Consider the following 24,560-nt stretch of genomic DNA (forward strand, 5'->3'; position numbering starts at 1 on the left):
GGAGCAGCCGGAATTCACGCAGAGGTCTCCCTGGTACGCCAGGACGGTGGGGCCTGTTGTCCACTCACTGCCCGGAGGCCCTCAGTGGCCCCTGTAGGGGACTCGATCCGGGTCTCCCATGGGGGTGGCAGGGACTCGGCCACCGGAGCCGGCCTGCAGAGGCAGGGGCGCTGCGAGTGGGGCGCTGGCGTCCCCGTCCCGAGTGCTGGGCCAGGCGCGCGCCTGAAACGACCCCTTTGACCACCCCTGTGTCGCTTCCCGCCGGAGCGGTGCGTGTGGACCTTGGGCCGACGTGTGAAAGGCGCGCGTGGACTGCCTTGCCTGCCGTCTGGGGCGCTGAGCGGTAGTGGCCGCGTGGGCGGCCTGGAGGCAGCCGACCCCCCAGCTCCCGCGCGTAGCCCCCTGCTGCTCAGCCGCGAGCTTCCACGGGCCACGTGCTAGGCTGTCTCCCTCCCCCCGGGGACGGGGCCAGGCTCCACACACCCTGCCAGCTCCTCCGGCCGGCCCTGGCTGCGTCAGGTGTCTCCTCGGGACAGGGGACCCCAGTCCGTGGTCGTGTCCCCCCAGGCCCCCACGGCTGCCTTTTCCCACGCGAAAGAAATTGCTAGAACACTGGTCAGGAAAGCCGGGTTCCCGTTCCAGCTCTGTAGCCGGTGACCAGCCCCCCTCCCAGCCTCTGGTTACCCACAGTACACTGGGAGTGAGGGTCTGGCCATGAGGAGTGAGGGCTGGGAAGGACCCTGGCCTGTCTGAGGGCCGCCTGGCTGGCCGCTGGGCCCAGACCTTAAGTGGCCTCAGCCCTTTGCCATCTTCCGGGCCCGGTCCCCCTCCAGGGCGGCACTTGCAGCCTCCTGTGGCCTGGCCGAGCCCCTGGCTCCCACCAGCACCAGGTGTCACTACCTTCTGTGCCGACTTCCAGGACTCGGGCTGTGGGCCTGGGAGACCCCTGCCGGCTGGCCCCAGACGCCGGCCCCAGCATCCGCTCTGTGCAGCAGGTGCACTGTGTGGGAACCTCTGGTGCCCCGCCCCTCCGCTCTGCCTCTTGGGACCTCCAGCCTGTGCCTCAGTCTGCTGGCCAGGCTTGGTTTCCCCCGGACCCCGTGCTGCCCCACGTCAGGGCTGCGTCCCGGCTGTCCAGGGCCTGGGTGCTGCCTGCAGTGTGCAGTTGCCAGCTGGGGGGAGACCGGTGTCCCCAGCCCTCTGTCACTCCCTTGCAGTGTGGAACTGTGGCTGCCAGGGTCCCGTGCTGCCTGGTCTGAATGTGGGGTTCACCGTGGCTTGCTGGGGGAGCCCCGACACATGCCGGGGAGACGCCTGGCCGTGCGTGCCCAGCAGGGTCCTGGTGCGCAGCCTCCAGCTTCCCTGGGGCTGTGTGGGCCCCCCCCCCCCAGCCTCACTGCCCTCCAGCACGGGCGGCTGTGGGGCCTGGGCCACCCCTGCCCGCCTGCCTCATGTTTTCCTCTGGCCCTCTGGTTCCGGGTCAGCAGCTGAGCCATCTGCTAAGGCCTCCCCCGCCCGGCGGCGAGCGCTGGCCTGGCCCAGCCCTGCTCATCAGCCGTGCCGGCCCTGGAGTGTGCGCGCTTGGCAGCCTAGGGGGTGGGGGTGTTCTTAGCTGAACAAGCAGGCCACCCCGCGGTGGACAAAGACCCCTCCCTGTGGTCTCCTGGCCCCCTGCCCGCCCCGCCCCCAGGGCCGATTGCTTCACGCGAGTGAGCTCGGAACACGCCAAAGGCAAATATAATAATGAATTTATTATGAAGCCGCTCAGGCTCCGGGGATCACGTGGTGCCGCGCCGCTGCCGCAGAGCTGCGGGCGGGGTGACCCGGCCTTGTGGGGGCGCAGGGGCTCGCCCTCGGGGGCCCGAGCCAGGGGGCGTCCTGTATTTGTTCACAAACATCTCTTTCTGCGGTAATGAAAAATTACCAGGAGCGGTGATTAGAGAACCCAGGTCCAGGTTGTGCCGTGGGCCTGAGCGGGGAGCCCTGCTGGGCCCCGGCGCTCGGGGTGTAATTACCCCAGGGTGGGGGGGGCGGGGGGAGCGGATTGGTGCTTGAACCGGGACCCAGCAGAAAATTCATCTCAGCTATTAGCTTGTAATTACAGAGCGAGGAGGGAGGGGCCTGAGGGCCGGACGGGAAGAGCTGGGATGAAAGGAAGCAGTAATTATGGGACCAGCAGGAGGCTGGGAGGCGGCGGCTGCCGGCTAGTGCGGGAGGGGTGGGAGCGGATGCCGTATTTAATGGAGTACTGGGGCCTGCCCCTGCGTGAAAATCCTGCTGCTGGGGGCAGCGGGTGTCCCTGTGAGCGGGCCCTTCCCTGCCTCCCGGCGGTTTCCCTGGTTTTCCAAAGCGTCGTGCGCCCGCGGGAAGTCCAGGCAGAGTCGGGGGAACCGGTGCGTGGTGGGCGGGGCCTCGCTGCCCTCTGCCCTGTGGCCCTGTGCCAGCCTCTCCTCTGCCCTCTGCCTCCCGGCTCTGCCAGCCCTGGGAGGGTCTGGGGGCTGCGCACTGCCAGGGGCTGGGAGGGATGTAAATGAGGCGGGGAAGCCCTGGGCAGATCTGGGCCAGCGAGACCCCCTGCTCGGTCTCCTGCTGAGCTGCACATGTCAGGGGAGCCCCCCCCATCCATCATAGGCCTTCATGCCGGGAGCTCTTCCCAGCTGTTGGGATAATGAATTTACATGAGCTGATAATGTAGACAAGAATTCCGTCAATGGCCAGGAGCGCAGAAGTTAATAAATACCTCTCTAATGAGGGCGGGGGGAGGCGCCCCCCTGCACTCCGCCACCCCGGGGCCTCCGCGGACACGGGCACCTGCCCCAGCAGCAGCCGGAGAGCCCCTGCGTGGGCGGGTGCTGCAGGGGACCAAGCCGACCCAGCTGGCCGGCCTGCGCCTGGGCCCTCTCCCCTGCCCTCGGATGCGGGCTTGGGAGGAGAGTGCTAATTTTAGCCTGCCTTAATGAAGCCGCACGCTGGGCTTCTATTTCCAGCGGCCTGACATCAGCAGTGCAGTCCTGGAGCCACGGCTGACACCGCGGCGGGGACGCCGGGCGGGGGTCCCCGGGGACCCCGAGGGCCGGACCTGGGGTGGGGGTGCCGGCAGGAGGGGTGATGACCTTGAGGCCTCCGGGCTGCTGGGGGGAGGGGCCGGGTTTGGGCTCCGGCGGGGGGCACCCCAGTCCTCAGGGGCCTGCTCACCCGCAGGTGCCGGTGTGGTGCAGCCAGGCCCACCGTGGGCAGTCGGACGGCCCGGGTCACAGAAGGGTGACACCGGCTGCCGAGTGCGCCGGGGGCTTTGTGCCGAGCCTGCCCTTCCCCACGGTAGCACCCAGGGGTGACTGCAGCGTAACGGTTAGGAGTGGCGGTGTTTCGTTCCAGCCCCCTGCTAACGCGCCTGGGCCGTGGCTCAGGTAGGCTGGGTGTCGGCTCCCAGCCTCAGCCCTGCCCACCCTGGCGAGGGAGGACGTCGGGGGTGCACGGCAGTGGGAGCGCTCTGCTCTCTGTCTTTGGAACCGTTGGAAAGTCCATAAGGCCAGTGGGCGGGCCCAGGGCCGTGGAGAAGGGGAGCTGGCAGAGGTGCGGCGTGGCTGGTGTGGGCCCGTCACGCCGAGGGCCCCCGTCACAACAGGGTTGAAGCCGTGGCCTTGACGAACGCACACGTGGCATGACGAGCCGGCCCCTACCCAGGCTGCTGCCTCGGGACGGGGGTCCTGCATCCCGCGTCCTGCGTGAGCCGCCTTCTGGCGCGTGTTCCAGCCAGGGGTCTCGGGATGAGTGACGGGCTTCGTGTGCAGATGTGTGTTTGAGAGCGTATACGCGTGTGGACCGGCGCCTTTCCATGCGGTCCCACAGGCGGCCACTGGGGTGGGGGTGGGGGGTCCTGAGCAGCTGTAGGCCCGGGGAGCAGGGCTTGGGTGACCTTGGGGCCGCCTTCTCACCTCCTGGCCTCGGTTTCCAAACCCATGCTCCACGGGCCTCCCAGGGGTGTGGGCATGGGAGGTGGGGGGTCCATCTTGTGTCCACCTGTCCACCTGCCTGATCTCTGGGGCCTGCGGAGACGGCCGGGAGGGGGTTCTTGCTGCGTCAGGCCCCTCCTTGCCCTCCTGCTTGTCCGGGCTGCCCGGCTGAGCCCCAGGACCCCGTTCACTGTGGTCGGGGTCGGTCCGTGAGGCCCAGGCTCCGACCTGGGCGGCTCCGTGTTTCCATGCAGGCCCCCCAGAAGCCCCCCGCGGCCCGGTGTGGCTGGGGGTCTTGGGGTCACCTGTGTGCGGTCGCACTTTCTGTGTCCCCACGGCCTGTGGGTGAGCCCTCACGGACCACGGCCAGCTGGGGCGCCCACCCAGCCTGGGCCCTGGGGCCACCGTGAGCCCTGCCCTGCAGGCGTGGTCCGCTGGAGCCCTGGTGGACTGTGCTTCGTGCCCAGCTTCCTGACGAGGCCGCAGAGCCGGCGCCCTGGCGGGGTCGTGCGCGCTGCACTGGGCTGCCCCTGCCCGGAGCCACCCTCCACATCTTGCACAGCCTCACGGCAGCGGGTGCCGCGGCCCGCAGGCAGTGTGAGCTGTGTGGGTCCTGGCCCTGCCACACCTCTGTGCTTTAGAGACAGCCAAGGTGGACACGCGAGGCCAGCCCCCTGCCCAGCGCCGTGTGACCCTCAGCAGCTGCAGGCCAGCTTGCCCGCCGGGAGGGCGGCTCTTGTGGGGTCTTGTGCCTCGGTACAGCCCCTCCCCCCAGAACCCGCGTGTTCCCGCCTTCCCCCCTTGACTCTGCCAGCTCCCAGCCCAACCTGACTGCGTGTGCGGTGCACGCCCGGGGCTCGCGGCCTCTGCTGGTCCCCTGTGGGTTCCCTGTCTTCTCCTGGCCCCAGCCCCAGCTCTGTTCACCCCCCCCCCCAGCCCTGCAGCCCCTTGGCCCTGATGGGTGCCCCTTGGACGCAGCTGTGCGTGGCCGTGGTCACGTGGGAGCCTTGGTTTTCTTTTTTGTGATGTGTGGACGGCAGCGGTGCGGCCGTGCCAGCTGCTGCAGGGGTGCGGATCCCCATTCTGGTGTTGCCTCGCCCGGGCCTGCGGTCCCCCAGACTCTGACCCTCGCGTCGCTGGCTTCCCCGGATCGTGCTGGGGTTGGGCCGACGCCGCGCCGTGCGCCAGGGTCCCTGGGCCGGCCTGGTGTTGCCTCGCCCGGGCCTGCAGTCCCCCAGACTCTGACCCTCGTGTCTCTGGCTTCCCCGGATCGTGCTGGGGTCGGGCTGACGCCGCGCCGTGCGCCGGGGCCCCCGGGCCGGCCGCTCTGTCTGCAGCGCTGCCTCTGCTCTGTCGCCCCCCCCCCCCCGCATGCGGCCCCCGCTCTGGTGCTGGGCGCTCCTGCTCTCGGTGACTTGGTTCTTCTTTTCCTGTTGCAGGCATGAGCCATGAGCCCAAGTCTCCTTCGCTAGGGATGCTTTCCACCGCGACCAGGACCACCGCCACCGTCAGCCCCCTCACGCCCTCGCCGCTCAATGGCGCCCTGGTGCCCAGTGGCAGCCCCGCCGCCAGCAGTGCGCTGCCGGCCCAGGCCGCGCCATCCTCCAGCTTTGCCGCCGCGCTGCGCAAGCTCGCCAAGCAGGCCGAGGAGCCCAGAGGTAAGAGGCGCGCGCGGCCCTGCGCGGCCCCGCGGGGCGGAGCCACGGCGACCATGGAAGCCGCAGGCCTCCCCGTGTCTGGGCTCCACCCCCCCACACACACCCCCCTGCTTCGCTTCTCTGCTTGGCTTTCTACCGCTCTGCCCTCCCTCGGCTACGGGAGCTGTGGCGAGGGCCGTCCGGTCGTGGGGAGCCCGGGGCTGCTGGCAGGCAGAGTGGACAGTGAGAGAGAGAGAGGCCCGGAGCGGCCTGAGGCTGAGTGTGTGCGCCTGTCCCCAGCAGCCAGGCAGACAACCCCGTGTCTGCACACGTGCTCGGCCGCAGGACAGGTGGCCCGGGGTCTGTGCGGGGTGGCTGCAGACGGGTGCGGCCCTCTCCGACCGCCCTTTTGCGCCCGAGCTTCAGGGCGCCTGCCGGGACCCCCGCGCGTGGGTGGCTGGGTCGGACCTGCTGGGCTGCAGCTCGGGCCCACGTGGGTCGTGGCCAGGCCTCTCCCCTGTGGGTGAGCTGCTCCAGGGCCCGGCCCTGCGGGAACTGTACGGGGCTCACGGCCGAGGACGGCGTTCGTACCCTCGGGCCTGCGGCTCAGCCGATGGCTGCTGGCCCTGACCCCGTGGGCTGGGGGTCTCTGGGTCTCTCGGTCTCTCCTCTTGCCAGGTCCTTTGTTCCGCCTGGTGGCTGGGGTGGGTGACAGGTGGAGAGGAGCGGGCCTGGTGTTGATGTGTGCTGGGATTTGCTGGCCTGGGAGGAGAGATGCTGGGCCCTTGTGGCCACGGGCACAGACAGGGCCGCCCACACGCCCTGCAGGTCTCTGCTTGCCCTTCCCGCCACAGCCAGAGCCCCAGGTCACATCTGAGCACACACAGCCGCGCCAGCACCCTGGGCTCCGGGGCCGGGAGCAGGTGCCTGTGTGGGAGCTGAGCTGGGAGCCCCGCCTGTGAGAGGCAAAGGCATGGGGGCCGGTGGGGGCGGCGCTCTGTGTCTCCTCTGCTGTTCCGGAAGCGGGGAGAGACGGCGCTGGCACCGGCTCTCAGATCAGTCGGCACAGGGGAGCGCGTGTCCTGGCCACCCAGGGAGGCGGCGGCGCGGGGTCTCGGGATGGGCCGGGTCCCACCCGCCGAGGTCTGCGGTGCTGGGGCCTGGAGGGCAGCGGGGCTGGGGCCTGCCTGGCCTCTGTCTTCCTGCGCTGACCCAGGCAGCCCGGCGTCCGGCTTGGGCACCAGGCCTCGCGGGCCAGGGACAGAGTGCGCTGCTGGACTCCAGTGGCGGTGGCCACGGGGCCCGGAGCCTGCCCGTGACTCCTGCCCAGTGTGCGGACTCAGTGGCCAAGGGTCGGGGAGGCCCACCCCGGGGTTGTCCCCTTACTCGCGGAGGCTGAGGTCTGCAGGGCTGGAGATCCGGGACACAGCAGCGCCTAGGCCCCGAGCAGCCTCACGCTGCCACGCGTGTCCAAGCAGGCCTGGGTCCTCGCCTCGGGGAAGAGAACCGTGGGCGCCCGAGGCCCCCGCCCCCATGCGAGTGTCCAGCAGGGCCGCTGCAGTGGGGCCCCGCCCCCCCCCCACTCCACCTCCACCGTTGACTGACAGCACCCAGTGGGTCCATTGTACAGATGGAGAAGCTGAGGCGCGGGTCCCGGCTGCACTGCTCAGGCCTCTCCTAGCAGGCAGGACCGTCTGAGCCCCCTCCCCAGCAGCCGCCGCCGGCTCTGCTTCTAGAATGTTCTCACCCCTAAGACAGGCCGTGACCCCCGCGCCTATCTCTGTGGATTTGCTGTCTGGGTGTTTCCTGCGTGGACGTGTGTGGCTTCCTTCCCTGTGGGGGCAGCCCGCCCACCGGCTCTAGGAGGCTGTGCCACGGCGGCCGGCGAAGGTTGCGTCCTGCTTGTGGCCTGCCAAGGACGCTGTTGCGGTCCCTGTGGCCGTGGGCGGGAGGAGGGAGTCCACACTGCTGCTGGGCGACCTCTCCGGCCTGTCCGTCCGCCTCCTGCAGCGGCTCACGGGGAGGTGTGCGGGGCGGGGCCCAGGTCGCGGCCTGGCTCCGGGTCTCAGGGCACCACGCCCCGCCCCTCCGTCTCCACACTGAACCAGGCCTCAGGCCTGCCCCTCCTGGCCCCCCTCCCCCACGCCCGCGGGTCCCTGGGAGCCTGGTGTTTTTAGCCATCTGACCTGTGTCCACTGTGTCCCCGGGGTGCACAGGGCTGCCCCTGGGCCCTGTGTGGCTTCCCGCCCGCCGGCTCATCTGGGGCGCGGGGCCGCCGTCTGTTCTGAAAGCCAGAGTCCCCATTAACTTAACTCTCAAGGCCTCGGCCGCCCGGGGCGGCTCAGCTGTGTTCCTCGCTGTGTGGCCTGGGCAGGGCCCACCCAGGGGCGTGGTGATTCAGGGGGAACAGGCACCAGGCACAAGGGTGCACGGGGATTGTGGGGTCCCCAGCACTATCGCCGCTGCCACCCTGTCCCTCCCCGTCCTGCGGGTGCGGAAGCTCCACCCCAGCAGCCCCGCCCCCTCCCGCAGGGCATTGCTGGGGGGCTGGCCCCGCTGTCCGCCCCACTCAGGGCTGTCGGGGAGTGCGGGCGGGCCCAGTGGGTGCTCGTTCACCTTGGGGGAATGTTCTGGAAGCCGCCTCTGGCTGCAGGTTGGGTCTGACCCTCAGCTGGTTCTGGGTTCAGCCCTGACCCCTTCCTTGGTGACCAGCCAGGGCTCTGCTTTGAGCTGAGGCATCGCCGTATCGTCTGGCCTCCGCCACTGCCATGGGCGGCCGGAGCCCCGGCTGTTGCCGGCCCAGGAGAGGCGCGGGAGCTGCCCTCGTCCCCCGCGGTGGGAGCGGCCAGGCCGCCGCAGCCTCCTGTGGATGGCCAGAGGTCCCGGCATCCTGGCTGCCTGCCCCGTCTTGTCGCTGGCTTTGCACAGGTGGGGGGGCTCGGGGACGGGCGGGTCCCTGGTGTCGGCGCTGCCGCGAGCTGCCGCCCACCGCCCGCCCGCCTGTCTGTCGCGGCGCGGGCTCTGCGCTGCCTCGGAAATCTGCCGCCTTCAAAGAAAACAGCAACGCAAACACGGGCGGGGAGCTCCGGCCTGGCACGCGCCCCGCGCACGTCAGGCTGCGGCTGGCAGGGCGGGGGGCGGCTCCGCGGGTGTCTGGGGCCCCATCTGTCTCGCGGCACAGGTGCAGGCTCGCGGGGCTTCTCCCATCCCCATCTTCCTGGGGTGCGGGAGGGCAGGGGAGGCTGGGGCTGGGCCCCTGCGGAGCGCTGTGGGCGAGCCCCCTCCCCGGGCTGATGGCGCAAGGTGTGGCTGTTGCTGCGAGGGTCCTCTGTGTCCCCGCGGCCTGGGACAGATGGAGCACGGGACAGCCCCTGGCCCAGAGCCCCCTTCCCTTTGGAGCCAGGAGTAGGGGCCGCCTGGGGGCGTCGGCGCAGCCGCGAGTGGCATATGGCTGCCTGCACGGCTCTTCCGAGCGGGTTCTCCCGGGCCCTGCAGGTGGGGGCAGACGCCAGCTTTGCCCGCCGTCCCCACTGTCCCTGCCATGTTCCCACCCACCCTGTGCCCGTGCAGTGGGGGCTTCACACTGCTGTCCCCTGCAGGCTCCCTGCCCCGTCCTCATCGCCCAAGTCTGCAGGGGTCGCAGGTGCGTGGGGAGGGGGTGCCCCCAGCACAGTGTCCCCCCCCAGTCCAGTTGTGGGGGCCCTCAGCTTTGGCGCTTGCCTGCAGCTCATGGTGGAGGCGCTGCTGTCGTACTGAGCAGGGGATAACACGGACCCAGCAGGAAGCGGCCCCAGGTGGGCAGGCGCCTGCAGGTGGCCCGGGGATGGGCACCTGTTGGTGGCTCGAAGCCTGCTCCCACCGCCCCAGCTGTGTCTGGGCCTGGGGCTCTGGGCGGCCCTGGTGATAGGAATGGGCATCTCTCAAAGGCTTGGCCAGGGTCTGGGGCGCGGTGTCCTGTCGCCGCCGCTCCCCCGTGCAGGGCCCTGGCGGCGGTGAAACCCCCGTCCTGCCTTCCTCTGTGCTGTCAGCTGGCCAAGGCCTGTGGCTCTGGGGCCTGACCGTGGCGAGGCTCTGCCGGGGGTGGGGGTGGGGGGGTTCGCAGCCTGGCCCCGGGCGCTGGGTCAGGGCCCGCGCTGGTGGTGTTCTGCCCTCGGCTGCCAGGGCTGACAGGTGCCGCGCCTCTGCCGCCCGCGGCCGTCCTTGCGCTCCCAGCTGGCTGTTAATTACACGTGTGCGCCTCCAGCTCCGGCGCCGAGCCGCAGGGTCGGGCAGCAGAGGTGACGCGAACGTGCGTGCCTCTTGTCGCCTCCAATCTGGCCCCGTCTCGCTGACGAGCTCCTGGCTGAATACCGCCGGTTAATTACGGTGATCACGGCCCTTCCCGCTCCAGCCGTGTGGCGAGAAGGGAGGGCTGGGGCGGGCGCCCGCCCCGCTAATTGGCAGTGTGTTGTCGGGTATTGATCCCTGCCGCTCCGGCTGCGGGGGAAGCGGCCTCCTGCCTCGGGGGGGATTAGGCCGCTAATTGTCGGATGGCCTCTGCCCCGCCTGGCCCCAGCTGAGACCTCCCGCAGCCCCTCCGCCGCGCCCCCGGCGCCCATGTGTGCGTGTGTGTGCGTGAGGCTGCTTCCGAGAGGGGCACGGTGGGGAGGGGGCACCACAGCCATGCAGCCCGGCTCTGCACCACCCTTGGGCTGTGGGGACCGCTTGTTTGCAGGCTTGGGGTGCAGGGGCGTCCACCCCAGGACCGCTGGCGGCGTACTGGCCCTCGGCGTGTGCGTTTAATTCCGTTCCCCAGCTGCAGAGTGTGGCTGCCCAGGCCGTGCGTCTAGGCGGGGCTGCCCCGGGCACGCCTAGGGTCCGTGGCAGGTGCGGGCCTGAGGCCGAGCTACAGTGGCTTTGAGGAGGGGGGAGGCCTGGCACCGCGCACAGCAGCCGTGAGCTGGACACGGCCCGATGCGTGGTTCACTGTCCTGGGCCGTTGGAACATCGCGGCCCAGCTGGTGGGGGGGCGGGGATGGCTGCAAGTGGGTGTGGGGCCCGATGAAGACCCAGACAGTGGCCGGGTCTCCATGTTCAAGTGGACAGGGCCCTGGGCGCCACGCGGGCTGCCCACGGTCACGCTGGTCGTGTGTGGCCCTGGGCTCCAGGGAGGCCGGAGCTGCTGACAGCCCCCCCGCTTTGCCTGGATCTTCTGGGGTGAGGGGTCCCGCCTCAGGCTCCAGGGCTGGCAGCGGTGTCAGGCGCCAGCCGGCTCGCCCCCAGGGCCGCTGCAGAAGCCCGGGGTCTGTCCCTGAAGCTGCCCCCCCCCGCCCGCCCGCCCCTCCAAACCCCCAGGGCTTTTCCCCGGGATGCACTCAGCTGCCCTCGGGCTCCCCAGGGCCTGAAGGCCGCCCGGGCTCTGGGGCAGAGCCAGGCTGTGCCAGCATCGGGGGACAGGGTTAGCAGGGCTGTGTCGGGGGCTTTGTCGGCGCAGGGTGCAGTGCGGACAGGACAGGTGCCCGCGGGAGTACCGTCCTGGACAGTCGCACGGTCTGTGCACTGTCCCGGGGACCGCAGCCCCGAGGCCGGGCAGCAAGTGCAGGAAGCGGCAAGCCTGAGCCGAGGGGCGAGGCTCATGTAGCCCCACAGAGCTGCTCCCTTTGGAGCCCCGTCCCACCGTCGGGGTGCCCTGGGGGCTTCTGCCGAGGGTCTGGTTTCCCGGGAGCCCCGCCCCAGCGCTGGGCGCGCCCTAGCTCCCTGCGGGCCCTCCACGTGGCGGCCGCCTTTGTGATTGAGGGTCAGGCGGGCACCTGCTGGGCGCAGGACTCTGCTGTGTGCCTGCGAGGGGGGCCAGGCCGGCCGCCGCTCAGCTCCCCTCCCGCCTCCTGCAGGGTCTTCACTGAGCAGCGAGCCGTCCCCCGTGTCCTCGCCGGCCACCAACCACAGCTCCCCGGCCAGCACCCCCAAGCGCGTGCCCATGGGCCCCATCATCGTGCCCCCCGTGGGCCACAGCGTCCCCAGCACGCCCCCCGTTGTGACCATCGCCCCCACCAAGACGGTCAACGGCGTGTGGAGGAGCGAGAGCCGCCCGGTGAGCAGGGTTGGGGCAGGGCCTGATGAGGGGGGCGGGGCCCGGGAAGCGGGGGTGGGGGTGGGGGCGGGGGCCCGCTCCATGTTCCGCTCCCGCCTCCCTCTGCCTCAGCTGTGTCTGCGCCATGCAGTGAGGCTGACCGTACCCCCAGGGTGGGCGGGCGGCCCAGGGGGTCACATGTCCATCTGCCGGGCAGTGTGGACAGCAGTACTGGCCCCTCCTGGGGCCATCAGCCCTGGTCCCTTGTGGGAATGCCCCTGTGGCCCCGGCGGTGGGGGCCCCCAGCTTGCAGGGGGAATTGGAAGTAGGAAGGGTGCCAGGTAAGAGCTGGGTGGGTTTGTGCGTCTGAGGTCCCCAGAGGAGCCCCCGGGCCGGCCACAGGGTCCTGCCTTGCACCTGCTGGGGGCAGCCGTGCCCTGGAGCCAGGATCTCCACCCCCGACCCCCCACCCTGGCACTGGAGGCCTGCAGCCGGGACCTCCCCCAACCCAGGCCCTGCCTCTTTAAGGGCTCTGCTCAGTACCCGGAGGGCGGCCCACGCGGGACTGCCGATTACAGCGCGGAGCCAGGGAGGGACGATGTATGACCCCCTCCCCAGCTGTCTGCCCCTGGAGGGGAGGGGGGTCCCGGCTGTCCAGGGACACAGATCTGCCTGGAGCTGTCACCTCCCCAACACCCTGCACCCCCCACCCACCAGGTGCACTTGGGAGGTGGCGCCCTGGTCTGGGGCAGGACAGAGGAATTGTTGCAGGGCTGGGGGTCGGCCCTGGCCATGGGGGCCCCCCGCAGTTCTGGGGTTCAGCTGCCCCCCCCCCGCCCTGGCCCTGTGCCTGCTCTGGAGCGGCTCCCAGGAGGTCACTTCCTGTTCTGTGCAGCTGCTCCCGCCACGCCCCCCCCCCCCCCCCCCCCCCCGCAGAGGCCGTGCAGCTGCTGCCCCGGAGGACAGGGTCCCCGGGTCCCCGGCCTCTCGTGAGGGTTGAGGCACTGGTGCCCCCGGGTGGGGGGGACAGGAGCGAGACCCGCCTGCCGTGCTCCCGTGGCTGCAGCCCCAGCTGCTTAGGGGCCCTCCCCGGGCGTCCCAGGAGAGCAGAGAGGGGGCGGAGACTGGAGCCGGCTCGCTCCTCCCCAGAGAACCGCGGGTCCCCTCCCCCTCCTCATCATCATCGCTCAGCTGCAGGCCCTGGCCTTCCTCGCCTGAGGCTGCCACCCGGCCCCCATCCCCGCCCCCTTGCCCTACTCCCAGGTGCCTGTCACTGGCCGGCTGCGCCCCTGCCCGGGCCCCTGGCCTCCCGCCCTCTTGCTCAGCAGCCTGCCGGGACGGTGCCATCTGGTGCAGCCGCCCTGGAGCAGGGCTTTGTCCCCGGCTGGGGAGGAAAGGGGCAGCACAGATGGGCCTGGCGTGCCGGAAGTCCCCCCGCCCCTCTGAGGGTGGGTGGCGGTCGAGCTGCTGGGCCAGCGGCCCGGCTCCTGCCTGCTGGCCCAGGCTGGGTGGGGGCGTCCACCAGCCCTGCCTGGGGGCTGCTGGGCAGACGGGCGTGAGCCTGGTGGGCAGTGCGGCCCCCCGCTAAAGTGTCACTGCTGCTCCCGCCTGTCCCCTGCACCCCGGTGTAGTGGGGCTGCTGCTGCGCTTGGCGCAGGCCCGGGGCAGGCAGCTGGGGGACCCCGGGCCGAGCGCTGGGGTCAGCAGAGGGAGGGGAGCGTCTGGCCTCCAGGCTAGCACAGGGGTGTGCGCCTGCGGGGTCCCCTGGGGAAGAGCAGGCCTGGGAGGACCCTGCTGGGAGCCGGCAGGGAGGGAGCAGATGGCGTTCGCCGTCTCCCTCCGGTCCCAGCCAGCGGCCAGCCGGGAGCGCCGTGTGTCTGGTGGGTCTCCTCAGTGGGGCGCCCTGGCCCCTGGTGCCCACGGGGGGTGTAGGTGACCCCAGGGGCCGGCAGGTGGCTGCCTCTGGCATCCCAGCACCCTTTGCGTGTCCGGTGGCCGTTCCTGCCGGCTCCATGCGCACACAGACAGGGCCGTGGGCGCATGCTCCTGGCATCTTGTGTCTTCCGGGAAGTGTCATGGGTTCTGGGCCCGGCAGCTGCAGGCAGGGCACTCACGGGCTCGGAGGGGCAGGCGTGGCCACAGCCCGTGGGCTCCTGTGGCTCAGGGTCAGCCCAAGGGTGTCCCCTGCCCGGGAGGAGGGGAGCCATGTGCTGCCCCCCGGGGCGGATGGGCTCTGAGCCTCACCGTGAATACCGGGGCCGGGCAGGACTTGGTGCCATCCATCCCCGCACATCGGGGAGGGCCGTGTCCCTGCTGGGGTCAGCCCCTTGGGCCCCAGGGTGGTCCGCAGAACGGGCCTGGCCGTCAGCGACGCCCATGCTGCGTGAGCTGGGCGCTGGGGTCGGGGAGGAGGCCGCGTTCTCGGGTGGACCAAGCCGGGGCCTTCCCCGGAGTGCAGAGGGAGCCCTGGCCCTGCTGGTCCTGACCCCCGACCCCCCACCGTGCCCCTGGCAGGAGTCCGGCTCGAGGGGCAGCAGCAGCGGTCGGGAGCGCCTCGTCGTGGAGCCGCCACTGCCCCAGGAGAAGGCGGGGGGCCCGGCCATCCCCTCGCACCTGCTCAGCGCCCCCTACCCCTTCGGCCTCTCGCCCAGCTCCGTGGTGCAGGACTCCCGGTTCCCACCGCTGAAGTAAGCGCTCGGGTGGGCTGGGGGTGGGGGTGGGGGTGGGGGGGCCACGGGCTCAGGGCCTGGGTCGCAGGCGCGGGCTCCGGCAGCTGCAGCAGGGCCGTGTGCACCAGATGGTCGCTGGCCCTGCAGAGGCTCCAAACGGCCCTGGCCGCGCCTGCCTCCCGGCTCTCACTGGCCAGCTCTGCTTAAGCCCTGGCCCTGGTTCTGGGAGCCACTGGTGAGGCCGGCGAGGGGCGGGCAGTGGGACTCGGGAGGGGGCGTGGCCTGGCTGCCAGGGCGGCACCGGCTCTGCTCACCTGCCCCCTCCCCACAGCCTGCAGCGGCCCGTGCACCACGTGGTGCCCCCCAGCACCGTGACCGAGGACTACCTCCGAAGCTTCCGGCCCTACCACACGGCCGAGGACCTGCGGGTATCCTCCCTGCCGCCCCTCAGTCTGGACCCAGCTGCGGCCGCCGCCTACTACCACCCCGGCTACCTGGCCCCGCACCCCTTCCCGCACCCGGCATTCAGGTGAGGCGGGGCCGCCACCAGCGGCACCAGTCTGCACCTGGGGAGAGCGGGAGGAGCCCCAGGACCTTCCTCAGCTGCAGGGGGCGGTTCGCCACGCACCAGAGGCCCCCGGGAAGCCACAGGCCACGCCCTCGCTCTAGAGAGGCTCTGGGGGGCCCGGCCTGGCCGAGCCGAGGGTCTCAGACCGGGTTGTCCCACGCTGACCTGGCCGAGCCGAGGGTCTGGGGTCCTGAGCGACCGGCGCCCGCGGCCTCTGGCGGTGGCCGTGGCTGGGCAGCCGGCTCTCCCGTTGTCTGCGGCTGTGGTGCTGACGGGTGCTCGTCTCCCGGCGCAGGATGGATGACTCCTACTGCCTGTCGGCCCTGCGGTCGCCCTTCTACCCCATCCCCGCGCCCGGCTCCCTGCCCCCGCTGCATCCGTCGGCCATGCACCTGCACCTGTCGGGGGTGCGGTACCCGCCGGAGCTGTCGCACTCGTCCCTGGCAGCGCTGCACGCCGAGAGGCTGTCGGGCCTCAGCGCAGAGAGGTGAGCCGGGCCCTGGGCCCCCGCCCCGCCCCGCCCCGCCCCAGACCCTCCCGGGCTCGCTGGGCCCACTGGGTGCAGGGGGGCCTCGCTCGTCCCCGGGCCGGGCCCGGCTCGCGCGTTTCTGTTCCGGGAGCTGGGTTTGCACACCGCCCGCTCTGTGCCCAGGCTGCAGCTGGACGAGGAGCTGAGGCGCGAGCGGGAGCGCGAGGCCGAGCGGGAGCGTGAGAAGGAGCTGGAGCGGCAGCGCGAGGCCGAGCGCGAGCGGGAGCTGGAGCGCGAGAAGGAGCGCGAGCGGCAGCGGGAGCAGCGGAACCGCGAGAAGGAGCCGCTGGCCGCCAAGGCGCCCGAGCCCGCCTTCCCGCCGGGGCCGGGGCCCGAGCTGCACGCGCTGCGCGGCCACGCCGCCGAGGAGCGGCCCCGGCCCCCGGAGCAGCTGACCCCGACGCGAGCAGGTACGCAGACCGGGCCCCTTCTGACCCTGGGGGCTGGGTCGTGTGGCCCCGCTGTCCCCGCGGCCCAGGGCAGGGGGCCGACGCCTGGCGTGACTCGGGGTGGGTTTAGCTGTTTTCTCCGTGATCAGCGGTAGCGGGGGGCGTGATGAGATCCGGCCGCGCTTAGCAGACGGCGTTGGGGAATCCGCTCTGCCCGCGGGTGCGCGGGAGCCGGGCGGCCCGGGCTGGCCCCGTGCGCTGACGCCCTGTGACGGCCTCTCCCTGCAGACAAGCTGAAGGAGTCGGGCCTGCAGGCGCCCAAGCCCGTGCAGCACCCCCTGCACCCGGTGCCCGCCCCGCCCCACGCTGTGCCCAGCCTGATCTCCACGCACGGCATCTTCCCGCTGCCGGGCAGCAGCGCCGCCACGGCCCTGCTCATCCAGCGCACCAACGAGGAGGAGAAGTGGCTGGCCCGGCAGCGGCGGCTGCGGCAGGAGAAGGAGGACCGGCAGTCCCAGGTGTCCGAGTTCCGGCAGCAGGTGCTGGAGCAGCACCTGGACCTGGGCCGGCCCGCGGCGCCGATGGAGGCGGAGCATCGGCCCGAGAGCGCCAGGTGGGCCCAAGCAGCTGTGGGGGGGTGCGGCCGCTGCGCTGGGGACCCCCGCCCCAAGCAGAGCGACCTCGCGGCCCTGGGTGGCCTCCCTGTCGGGTTTTCTTGGTCTGGTAGGATTTGTCCACGTGCAGCCCTATTAGGATTCCCCGGAGCCCTGAGCCTACGGCGGGGGCTGAGCCACTGGGCCCTGGTGCCCCTGGGGGCCGTGCCGGCTGTCCTCAGCCTCGGGCCATCCAGGGTCGGTGCCGGGAAGCCGGCCGGGCTCCCGGAGCTGTCCTGCACCCAGGGACGCAGGCAGGCCAGACTGATGCTTGGCGGCGGCCAGCCGCGGGGCCGTGGCTTAGGGCCCCCCACCCCCTGTTGAGTGGGGCAGCTGGGCGATTAGCCCAGCCCCCCAAGGCCTCTCGGGGGCTCTGCCTCATCGGGTAGGGAGCTCTCCCGCCCGCACGGGGCAGCGGGGAGACAGCTGGCTCCCGTCCGTGTTGCCTGATAAGATCTGGGCACGCAGCTCCCGGGACGCCCGCGGGGGTGTCGGGGGGGCCTCTGCGTGTGCGCGGCCGCTTCCAGCCCTTGGCTGGCCGGGAGGGGTCGTTCCAGGCCGGTGGGCTCTGTGTACCGGGCCGACGGGGTCCTGGTGCTCCGAGCTACGCAGCCACTCGGGGCCTGGCTCTGGTGGGGGAGATGTTTGTCCTGCTGATGGGCTTTATGCCTTTGCGGTTTACCGGAGGCCCCAGTTCCTGCTGCTCCGAGGGCGGCGGCCGGTTCGTCTCCCGGCCTAGGCCTAGTGCGTGATGAGGAGCCTTGGCAGCTGCGCTCAGCACCCGGGCCTCCCCGGCCTTGCGCGAGGGCTCCGCCCTGCCTGGTCGCTGGGCAGCGCAGCCCAAGCCCTTCCTCCACGTTTGCCGCTTTTTTAAAATTTTCTGAAAGGCGGGGTGACAGCTTCTGTCCACTAGTTGACTCCCCAAACACCGGCGATGGCCACAGCCGCAGTTGGCCCTGAGTGCCGCGGGCGGGAGCAAGTGCGACCCGCTGCCCTCGGTGCGTTAGCGAGTTAGGGAATCGAGTAGGCGGGACTCGAACCCAGCGCTGCAAGCCGATGCCAGATTCTCAGGCCGCAGCTTTACCCTCTGTGCTCTGGTGGCCACCCCGTTTGTCACTGACTCGTAAGCTTTGGGGAAAACCACCCCGGCAGCCCTCTGCGAGGCCATCCTGTCTCCCGTGCCCTGGAGAAGGTGGCCGCTGCGAGGGGCAGCTCCCGAGCCGAAGTCCTTGTGTGCCCCCCCCACCTCTGCAGGCCCTCAGCGCCCCCTGCGATTCTGGCAGAGGCCACTGGGGGGCAGCAGCGCCACAGCCCCCTCCCATCTGGGTCTCCCCACAGCAGGTTTGGCTCTGGGCTGGGCAGACCCTGGGGGGACAGCAGAGAGACTGGCCTCGCTGAAGGCAGGTGACCGGGCCCCGTGCTCACCACCTCTGGAGTAGGGGGCAGGCGTCAGGGCCCTCCAGCGCGGACTGGGCTTCCCCACGGGAACACAGGTGGGAGACAGGGCTGCCGGGCCAGGCCCAGGCTCTGCACCCTCCTGGCAGCTTTCAGCCGAGCCTCCCCGTCCCGGCAGAGCGGAGCCGCCGTCCCCAGCCGTGTGCCCTGCGGGAGAAGTGGGGGTCTGCGCGCGCACCCGCCTGCCTGCCGTGACTCAGGGTCCGGTTGCTCTCTCCCCAGGCCGGGACCAAACCGCCATGAGCCGGGCAGCCGGGACCCCCCGCAGCACTTTGGTGGGCCGCCGCCTCTGATCTCGCCCAAGCCCCAGCACCACGCCGTGCCCACAGCCCTCTGGAACCCGGTGGCCCTCATCGACAACCCCCTGGAGACGCGGCGGGCCGAAGGCCACCCGCTGCACGGGCACTCGGCCGCGTTCGAGCCCAGCCGCCCGGCCGCCGTGCCGCTGGTGAAGGTGGAGCGGGTCTTCTGCCCGGAAAAGGCCGAGGAGCCCCGGAAGCGCGAGGCGGCGCCCCTGGACAAGTACCAGCCCGCGCCGCGGGAGGCGGGCAGCTTGGAGCCGCAGGCCTTCGCCCACGGGCCCGGGCCCTTCCTGGCCGAGCTGGAGAAGTCCACACAGACCCTCTTGGGCCAGCAGCGGGCCTCCCTGCCGCCGGCAGCCACCTTCGGGGAGCTCAGCGGGCCCTTGAAGCCGGGCTCGCCCTTCCGCCACGCGGCACCCCGGGGCCCTGACCCCGCCTACATCTTCGACGAGTTCCTGCAGCAGCGCCGGCGGCTGGTCAGCAAGCTGGACCTGGAGGAGCGCCGGCGGCGAGAGGCGCAGGAGAAAGGTCTGGACCCCGGCGGCCCGGGACTGCCCGGGGCGGGCACAGGGCGGGGGGGCAAGGTTTCAGGCTGCTGGGCCGCCCTGCCCCGGCCCCGGCCATTTCTGCAGACGCACAAGGTCACCAGGTGACAGCAGCCGCTCGAGTGCCAATGCTGCGGCCATGATGGGGGCGGGCTTGGCCCCACCCTGGGCTGGGCAGGGGTAAAGCGTTCTCTTCCTCTGCCTGCGGGGGGGGGGACCTCGGCCAGGGCGAGCAGGCCCAGGCGTGAGGCCGTCCGTGCGCACGCCGCCCAGTCCCTGCGAGGGGCCCCTCCGGGTTCCTGACCAGCGAGTGCTGCCTCGTGGCAGGCGCCTCTTGATTCGAAAGGCAGCGTTAGAGAGGTGCTCCATCTGCTGGTCCACTCTCCAGCGGGGCACCGGGGCCAGGACACTGGAACCCCAGCCCAGTCTCCACACGGCCATCTCCCTCGGCTTCCCCTGTCAGTAGCGGGGCGAGAACCAGAAGTGGAACAGCCGGGACTCGAACCGGCGCTCCTGGGGGACGCCAGCATCACAGACAGCCCCGGTCCCCGGCAGCTACAGAGCAGGGGCTGGTGGTCCTCCATCCACTGGCTCGTGCCCCAAACAGCCACGCAGCGGGAGCTGGGCCCCACGGACTTGGGCCCTCTTCCGCTGCCTTCCCAAGCCACAGCAGGGAGCAGGATGGGAAGTGGAGCAGCCGGGACTCGAACTGGCGCCCACCTGGTTTAGCCCGCAGCGCCGCCCCCAACACATTTTAAAGCATTGTTTTGAGGAAGAGAGCGCTCCTCCGCATGGGTCGTCCTCAGATGCCCACGATAACTGGGAGCCAGGGACTGAGTTCAGTCTCCCACGAGGGCTGCAGGGACCCCATCTTGGGCGCCATCGCTGTCTCTCAGGGTCCGTGTTAGGAGCGTAGGCGCTGGCGTCGGTGCTGAGCCTAGACCAGCAGCCCTGCCCTGTGGGAGGCGGGAGCGAGCGCCTGGTGCCGCGAGCCGTGTGGTGCCGTGGACGCGGCCCCCGGCCTGTGCTGTGAACGCACCTCCACTGGGTTGAAGGGAGAGGGGAAGGAGGTCATTGTCACCCCCAGGACCACCCAGAGCCTCACGCCTGGCCCGGCCCGACGGCAGGGTGCGCGCGGCGGGGCCCGTAGCCCTGGCCTGCACGCGGGCGCCCTGCCCGGCTGAATGTCGCCGTCTCTGCCGTCAGGGTACTACTACGACCTGGACGACTCCTACGACGAGAGCGACGAGGAGGAGGTGCGGGCCCACCTCCGCTGCGTGGCCGAGCAGCCGCCCCTGAAGCTGGACACGTCCTCCGAGGTAGCGCGGCGCATCGCGTGCCCTGCCGCCCGCCCCCCGCCCCCGCGGCCCCCGGCGCCGCTCAGCCGCCCGCTCTCTGCCCGCAGAAGTTGGAGTTCCTGCAGCTGTTCGGCCTGACCACGCAGCAGCAGAAGGAGCAGCTGGTGGCGCAGAAGCGGCGGAAGCGCCGGCGGATGCTGCGGGAGAGGAGCCCGTCACCGCCGGCGGCGCGGAGCAGGCGGCGGTCGCCGTCGCCGAGGCCGGTGCTGTCCACCCGCTACAGCCCCGACGACATGAACAGCAGCCCGAACCTGGAGGAGAAGAAGCGGTTCCTGACCGCCTTCAACCTCACACACGTCAGCGCCGAGAAGAGGAAAGGTAGCCACGTGCCCGGCGCCGCGAGGGGGGCGGGGCCGCGCGCCGACGGGGGGGGGGGGGGCTTGAGGAGCCCCGCGGGGGCTGCTGCCCAGCCATTGGGCTCGGCTCTGCCGCTGCCTGCTGCGACGCCCCCTTGGCTCATGGCCGGGTGCCAGCCATCTCTGCGGGGCGTCTGTCCCGGGCTGGTGCCCCCGTCACCTCCGGTCTCAGGCCTGCCCTCCCGGTCCTGGGTGCCCCGGTCTCTGGGCTGCTCGCTGGGCTCCGTGTGCTGACGGCAGGGTGGCTGAGGGTGGGCTACTCACGGAGCAGATGGCCACCCCAAAGATGCTTCTAGAGCAGCCGGGGCCCCCGGGCTGCACCGGGGCGACCCCCGAGGTTGGAATCCTCATGAGGAAGCGGCGTGGGTGCGGCCCTTCCCCCGGCTCTGGGTCCTGGACACGCCGGCTCGGTGCACGTGCCGGGCACGGGGCTCCGTCTGCCCCCAGTCCCCTGGCCGGCGCCTCTGTGGAAGGAAGTCCGAGGAGTGCCCCGGGACCCTCGGGGTCTCTGGCGTGTTTATGGGGGGCATAGCGAGCGCCCCGTCCTCGGGGCGGGAGCGGAGGTCAGAGTCCGCGGCTTCCCTTTGAGCGTGAGTGGCGGGCCGATGGGCGGCACGGATCCTTGGCCGCCTGCGTAGTCTGGTTTGGAAATGCGTCCTGCGCCTGGCTCGGGTGTCCAGGCGGTCGGCAGGGGGCGCCGTCCGCACGCGGGCTCACCTGCTCTGGCCGCCGTGAGCGCACCCGCGAGTCACCACGAAGAGCACGGGCATCGGCCACCTCCAGAGTCGTCCCCGCGTGTGGTGCCGGAGCCGCTGTAGCTGCGCGGCCTCTTCCGTCGGCGAGGCCTGTCCTCCATGGTGCGCAGGCCTCGCTCGCACCCGCCAGTCGCAGCCGGGCCGGAAGCCCACCTGTCCTCCCCCGGCGTGGCGCCGCCACCTGGCTAACCTCGGCTGCTTTCCTCGCAGACAGAGAGAGACTTATGGAACTGCTGCGCGCCGTGAGGCAGAAGGCCCTGGCGGCGGCCGACTTGCTGAGCAGCTCGCCGAGGGACAGTCCCGCCGTCTCCCTGAGCGGTAAGGGAAGGAGGAGCCCCGCTCGGCACCGCCGGCGACTGTGCCCCCGGCTGCTGGGGGCCAGAGGTGACCGCCGGGCTCATCGTCGTGAACCTGACCCACCGGAGCTGTGCCCCTCGCCCAGCGTGTGGCTCTGCACTCGCGGCGGTCCTTGGGACGGGCCAGGCTCCTGCAGAGCCGGCAGCGGTGGTCGGCGTGGGTGTGGCGCCGATGGTTCAGGGACGGCCCAGCTGCCACCGCGCTCCCCACGAAAGGACAGTGTGCCCGCCGCTTGGCCGTCTCCTCCGCCCGCGCAGCCTCGGCGGCCTCGCCCACACCTGCTTTCACTCTCTTCTCCCGCGTCCGACGCTCCTCGGCTCTGCTGCCGGCCCGGCCCCCGGCTGGGCTCTCCACGCTGTCTCGTCCGCTTGAACTTGCTGACTCTGTGCCTCTGTGGCGACCTGCAGTGACTTCTGCTCTCTTGGTTCCCAGGTGCCCCACTCGGGGCACCGCGTTAGGATGGACGTGGCGCTGCGCTCCGCCGTCGTGGGGCCGAGGCTGTGTCGCGGGTCTTTGCCGAGCGTGCCCTGCCGCCCAGGGTCTGCGAGGTGCCGGGCGCCCGTTCCCTGCTCCTAACGTCTTCCCTCACTTTCTGTCTCCAAGAACCAGCCGCACAGCCAGCCTCCCTGGAGACCGAGAAGCCTGTGGGTGTCGCTGCCTCCCTGCCCGACGTCCCGAGGGCCACGGAGCCTGGGAGACTGGAACAGCTCCGCCCCCCAGAGTCGGCTCCTGCCAGCGGTGAGAAGGCCAGGCTGAGCGAGGCCCCCGGGGGCAAGAAGAGCCTGAGCATGCTCCATTCCATCCGGGGTGCCGCGCCCAAGGACATTCCTGTGCCGTTGTCCCACAGCATCAACGGGAAGAGCAAGCCCTGGGAGCCCTTCGTGGCAGAAGAGTTTGCACACCAGTTCCACGAGTCCGTGCTGCAGTCCACCCAGAAGGCCTTGCAGAAGCATAAAGGTAACCAGGCGCCCGGCCCGGCTGTCCCCCTCCGCCGCGTGCACGGCGCCGGGGCCCCAGGGCACCTCGGGGCCGGGTCGGAGCGGCCCCGTGCGCCCGGTGTCCGGTGCACCAGCACGGGGAGGCCAGGTGCTCCGCCCTGCGTGCGTCTGGTCTCGCAGGCTGGGTTTCCCAGGGTCCTTCAGGGCCCGCGTGGATGGCCCCGCGCCGCCTTGCTCGGTCCCTCAGCAGCCCTGGCTTTCTGTAAGGATTCGGAACGAATCCTCCAAGTCAGGAGTGTGTGACTGCGATTGTCGGGGACGCGCTGCACAGAGCGCACTTTGAGGACGAGGGCTCGCTGGGTAGGGGCGCTCCTCGCCCCCGGGTGGGGCCCGAGGTCGTCGGCAGCTGTGGGAAATCCGGGTCCTTTGCTGTGGCTCTGGGACAGTCTTCCTGTCTCCTTCTGTGTCCACCTTTCGCTGGCCTTACCCCTCGCTGCTTGAGCGATGTCCCCTGGGGACTGAGCCTAGACTTGCTACTGGACCAGTCTGAGCCGTAGCGTCCACTGAGCTAGCCTCCGGCTGTTGACACCAGCAAAGCCGCTCCCCTGCGCAGTGGCCAGCCTGTTCAGACAGGCCCCAGCCACGCTTTGCCAGAAGGCCGGAGCCCCCGTTCCATGCCCTGACCGCAAGGCCTGTGCGCCTCACCATGGAGTGGTCCCTTAGGGCCGTAGGCCAAGCTTCCAAGCCCCAGGGTACTGGGAGCTCAGAGCTGAGCGTGGCCCGGCCCCTGCTGCTGCGTTGCTAGTGGGCCAGGCCGTCGGGGTCGAGCCCTGCTCTCCACACCTGCCCCTGCCCCGGGCACTGACGTGAGCTGTCTCCCCTTGCCCCGAGCGTAGCTGCGCTGTGCACGGAGCAGAACCACAAGGTCGACACTTCCGTCCACTACAACATTCCTGAGCTGCAGCCCCCCGCCCGGGCTGCTCTGCCCCAGCACAACGGGCAGCAGGAGCCGCCCACCGCGAGGAAGGGCCCCCCCGCGCAGGAGACGGACGGGGACTCGGAAGAGGACGACGATGGAGACGAGGACGACGACGAGGACGACGCGGCCCCCAGGCGCAAGTGGCAGGGGATCGAGGCCATCTTTGAAGCTTACCAGGAACACGTAGAAGGTGGAGCCCTGGGGAGGGCTGGTGTGGGGGGAGGACGGAATCTCGCAGGGTCGCTGCCGGCCGGGGGCCAGAGGGGGTCATGGGGCCGGGGCAGACAGACAGGCCTGGAGCGCCCTCGGGCCCTGCTCCCGGCCGTGACCGGTCTCGCTTGATCAACCGGAAGCCTTTGTCACTGAGCGCAGTCCTCGGGTGGCGCCTGCGGCCTAAACACGGCCCAGCCCGTTTGCCGATGTGGCGAGCCCCGAGGGCCAGGCGCGGTCTCCCCTGAGCCTGCCCAGGGTTTAGTGCCCGTCTCCCTTGCAGTAAAAACCCGCCCCTGGCAGGGAGTGCCCATCGCACAGCGCGTCTGCTCAGGGGCAGGTCTGGACGAGAGTTCCGACGGAGGCAGGCGGCCCTTGGCGAGCTGTTAGCCCCGGGCGTTCTTGCTCTGGCACGATCCCGTGTTTCGGCTCAACCTGGAGCCTGGCTCACCTGGAAAAGCTACGGCCCCACGTGACCTTGGTCACGGAACAGCTCCTGCCCGCTTCCTCCGGGGCTGCCCAGCCCGTCCCCTGTGGGCAGTGTGTAGCATCGTCTGCACTTGCTGGTGTCTTGCTTAGAACTCCTCTCCCATCAAGCTGTAAGATTTCCTTCCTGTGCCCGGAATTCGTTTGCACAGAGAAGGGAGAACTTAACCACGCGCGTCCCAACCAGCGAGCCAGCGGTCCTGGCGGCTTGGGGCTGCCCTCCGGCCCCGGCCCCACTGTCGGGCTGCCTGTCCACTCTGGCCTGCGCCTCCTCCCCCGGTCTGCAGCGAGTTGGGGCTCAGCTGTTCTGGCTTCTGCCCTTGAACCTTCGGCTCTGCATCCCAGGCCGCAGCAGTCCCGTGAGATAGCTCC

General features: G+C 71.0%; 1 protein-coding gene across 11 annotated transcripts in view; it reads left to right on the forward strand.

Annotated features, from left to right (window-relative positions):
- The window catches only part of GSE1 (Gse1 coiled-coil protein), a 299,121-nt gene that overhangs the window by 270,519 nt on the left and 4,042 nt on the right, over positions 1–24,560 (forward strand). For 6 of the 11 annotated variants that reach the window (XM_070062814.2, XM_070062817.2, XM_051829777.3 and 3 more), the window contains 13 exons: positions 5,393–5,611; positions 11,461–11,660; positions 14,154–14,326; positions 14,640–14,837; positions 15,172–15,363; positions 15,529–15,815; positions 16,083–16,407; positions 18,125–18,732; positions 19,956–20,068; positions 20,155–20,425; positions 21,429–21,536; positions 22,179–22,532; positions 23,410–23,682. In XM_070062814.2, the coding sequence (XP_069918915.2) occupies positions 5,393–5,611; positions 11,461–11,660; positions 14,154–14,326; positions 14,640–14,837; positions 15,172–15,363; positions 15,529–15,815; positions 16,083–16,407; positions 18,125–18,732; positions 19,956–20,068; positions 20,155–20,425; positions 21,429–21,536; positions 22,179–22,532; positions 23,410–23,682 (3,321 nt within the window). The remainder of the gene's footprint in view (positions 1–5,392; positions 5,612–11,460; positions 11,661–14,153; positions 14,327–14,639; positions 14,838–15,171; positions 15,364–15,528; positions 15,816–16,082; positions 16,408–18,124; positions 18,733–19,955; positions 20,069–20,154; positions 20,426–21,428; positions 21,537–22,178; positions 22,533–23,409; positions 23,683–24,560) is intronic. The other 5 variants (XM_070062816.2, XM_070062818.2, XM_051829781.3 and 2 more) reach the window with 3 other exon arrangements.

This window comes from Oryctolagus cuniculus, chromosome 18, assembly GCF_051225735.1.
Source record: "Oryctolagus cuniculus isolate XC-2025 breed Fujian yellow rabbit chromosome 18, ASM5122573v1, whole genome shotgun sequence".
In the NCBI taxonomy this organism is placed as follows: domain Eukaryota; kingdom Metazoa; phylum Chordata; class Mammalia; order Lagomorpha; family Leporidae; genus Oryctolagus; species Oryctolagus cuniculus.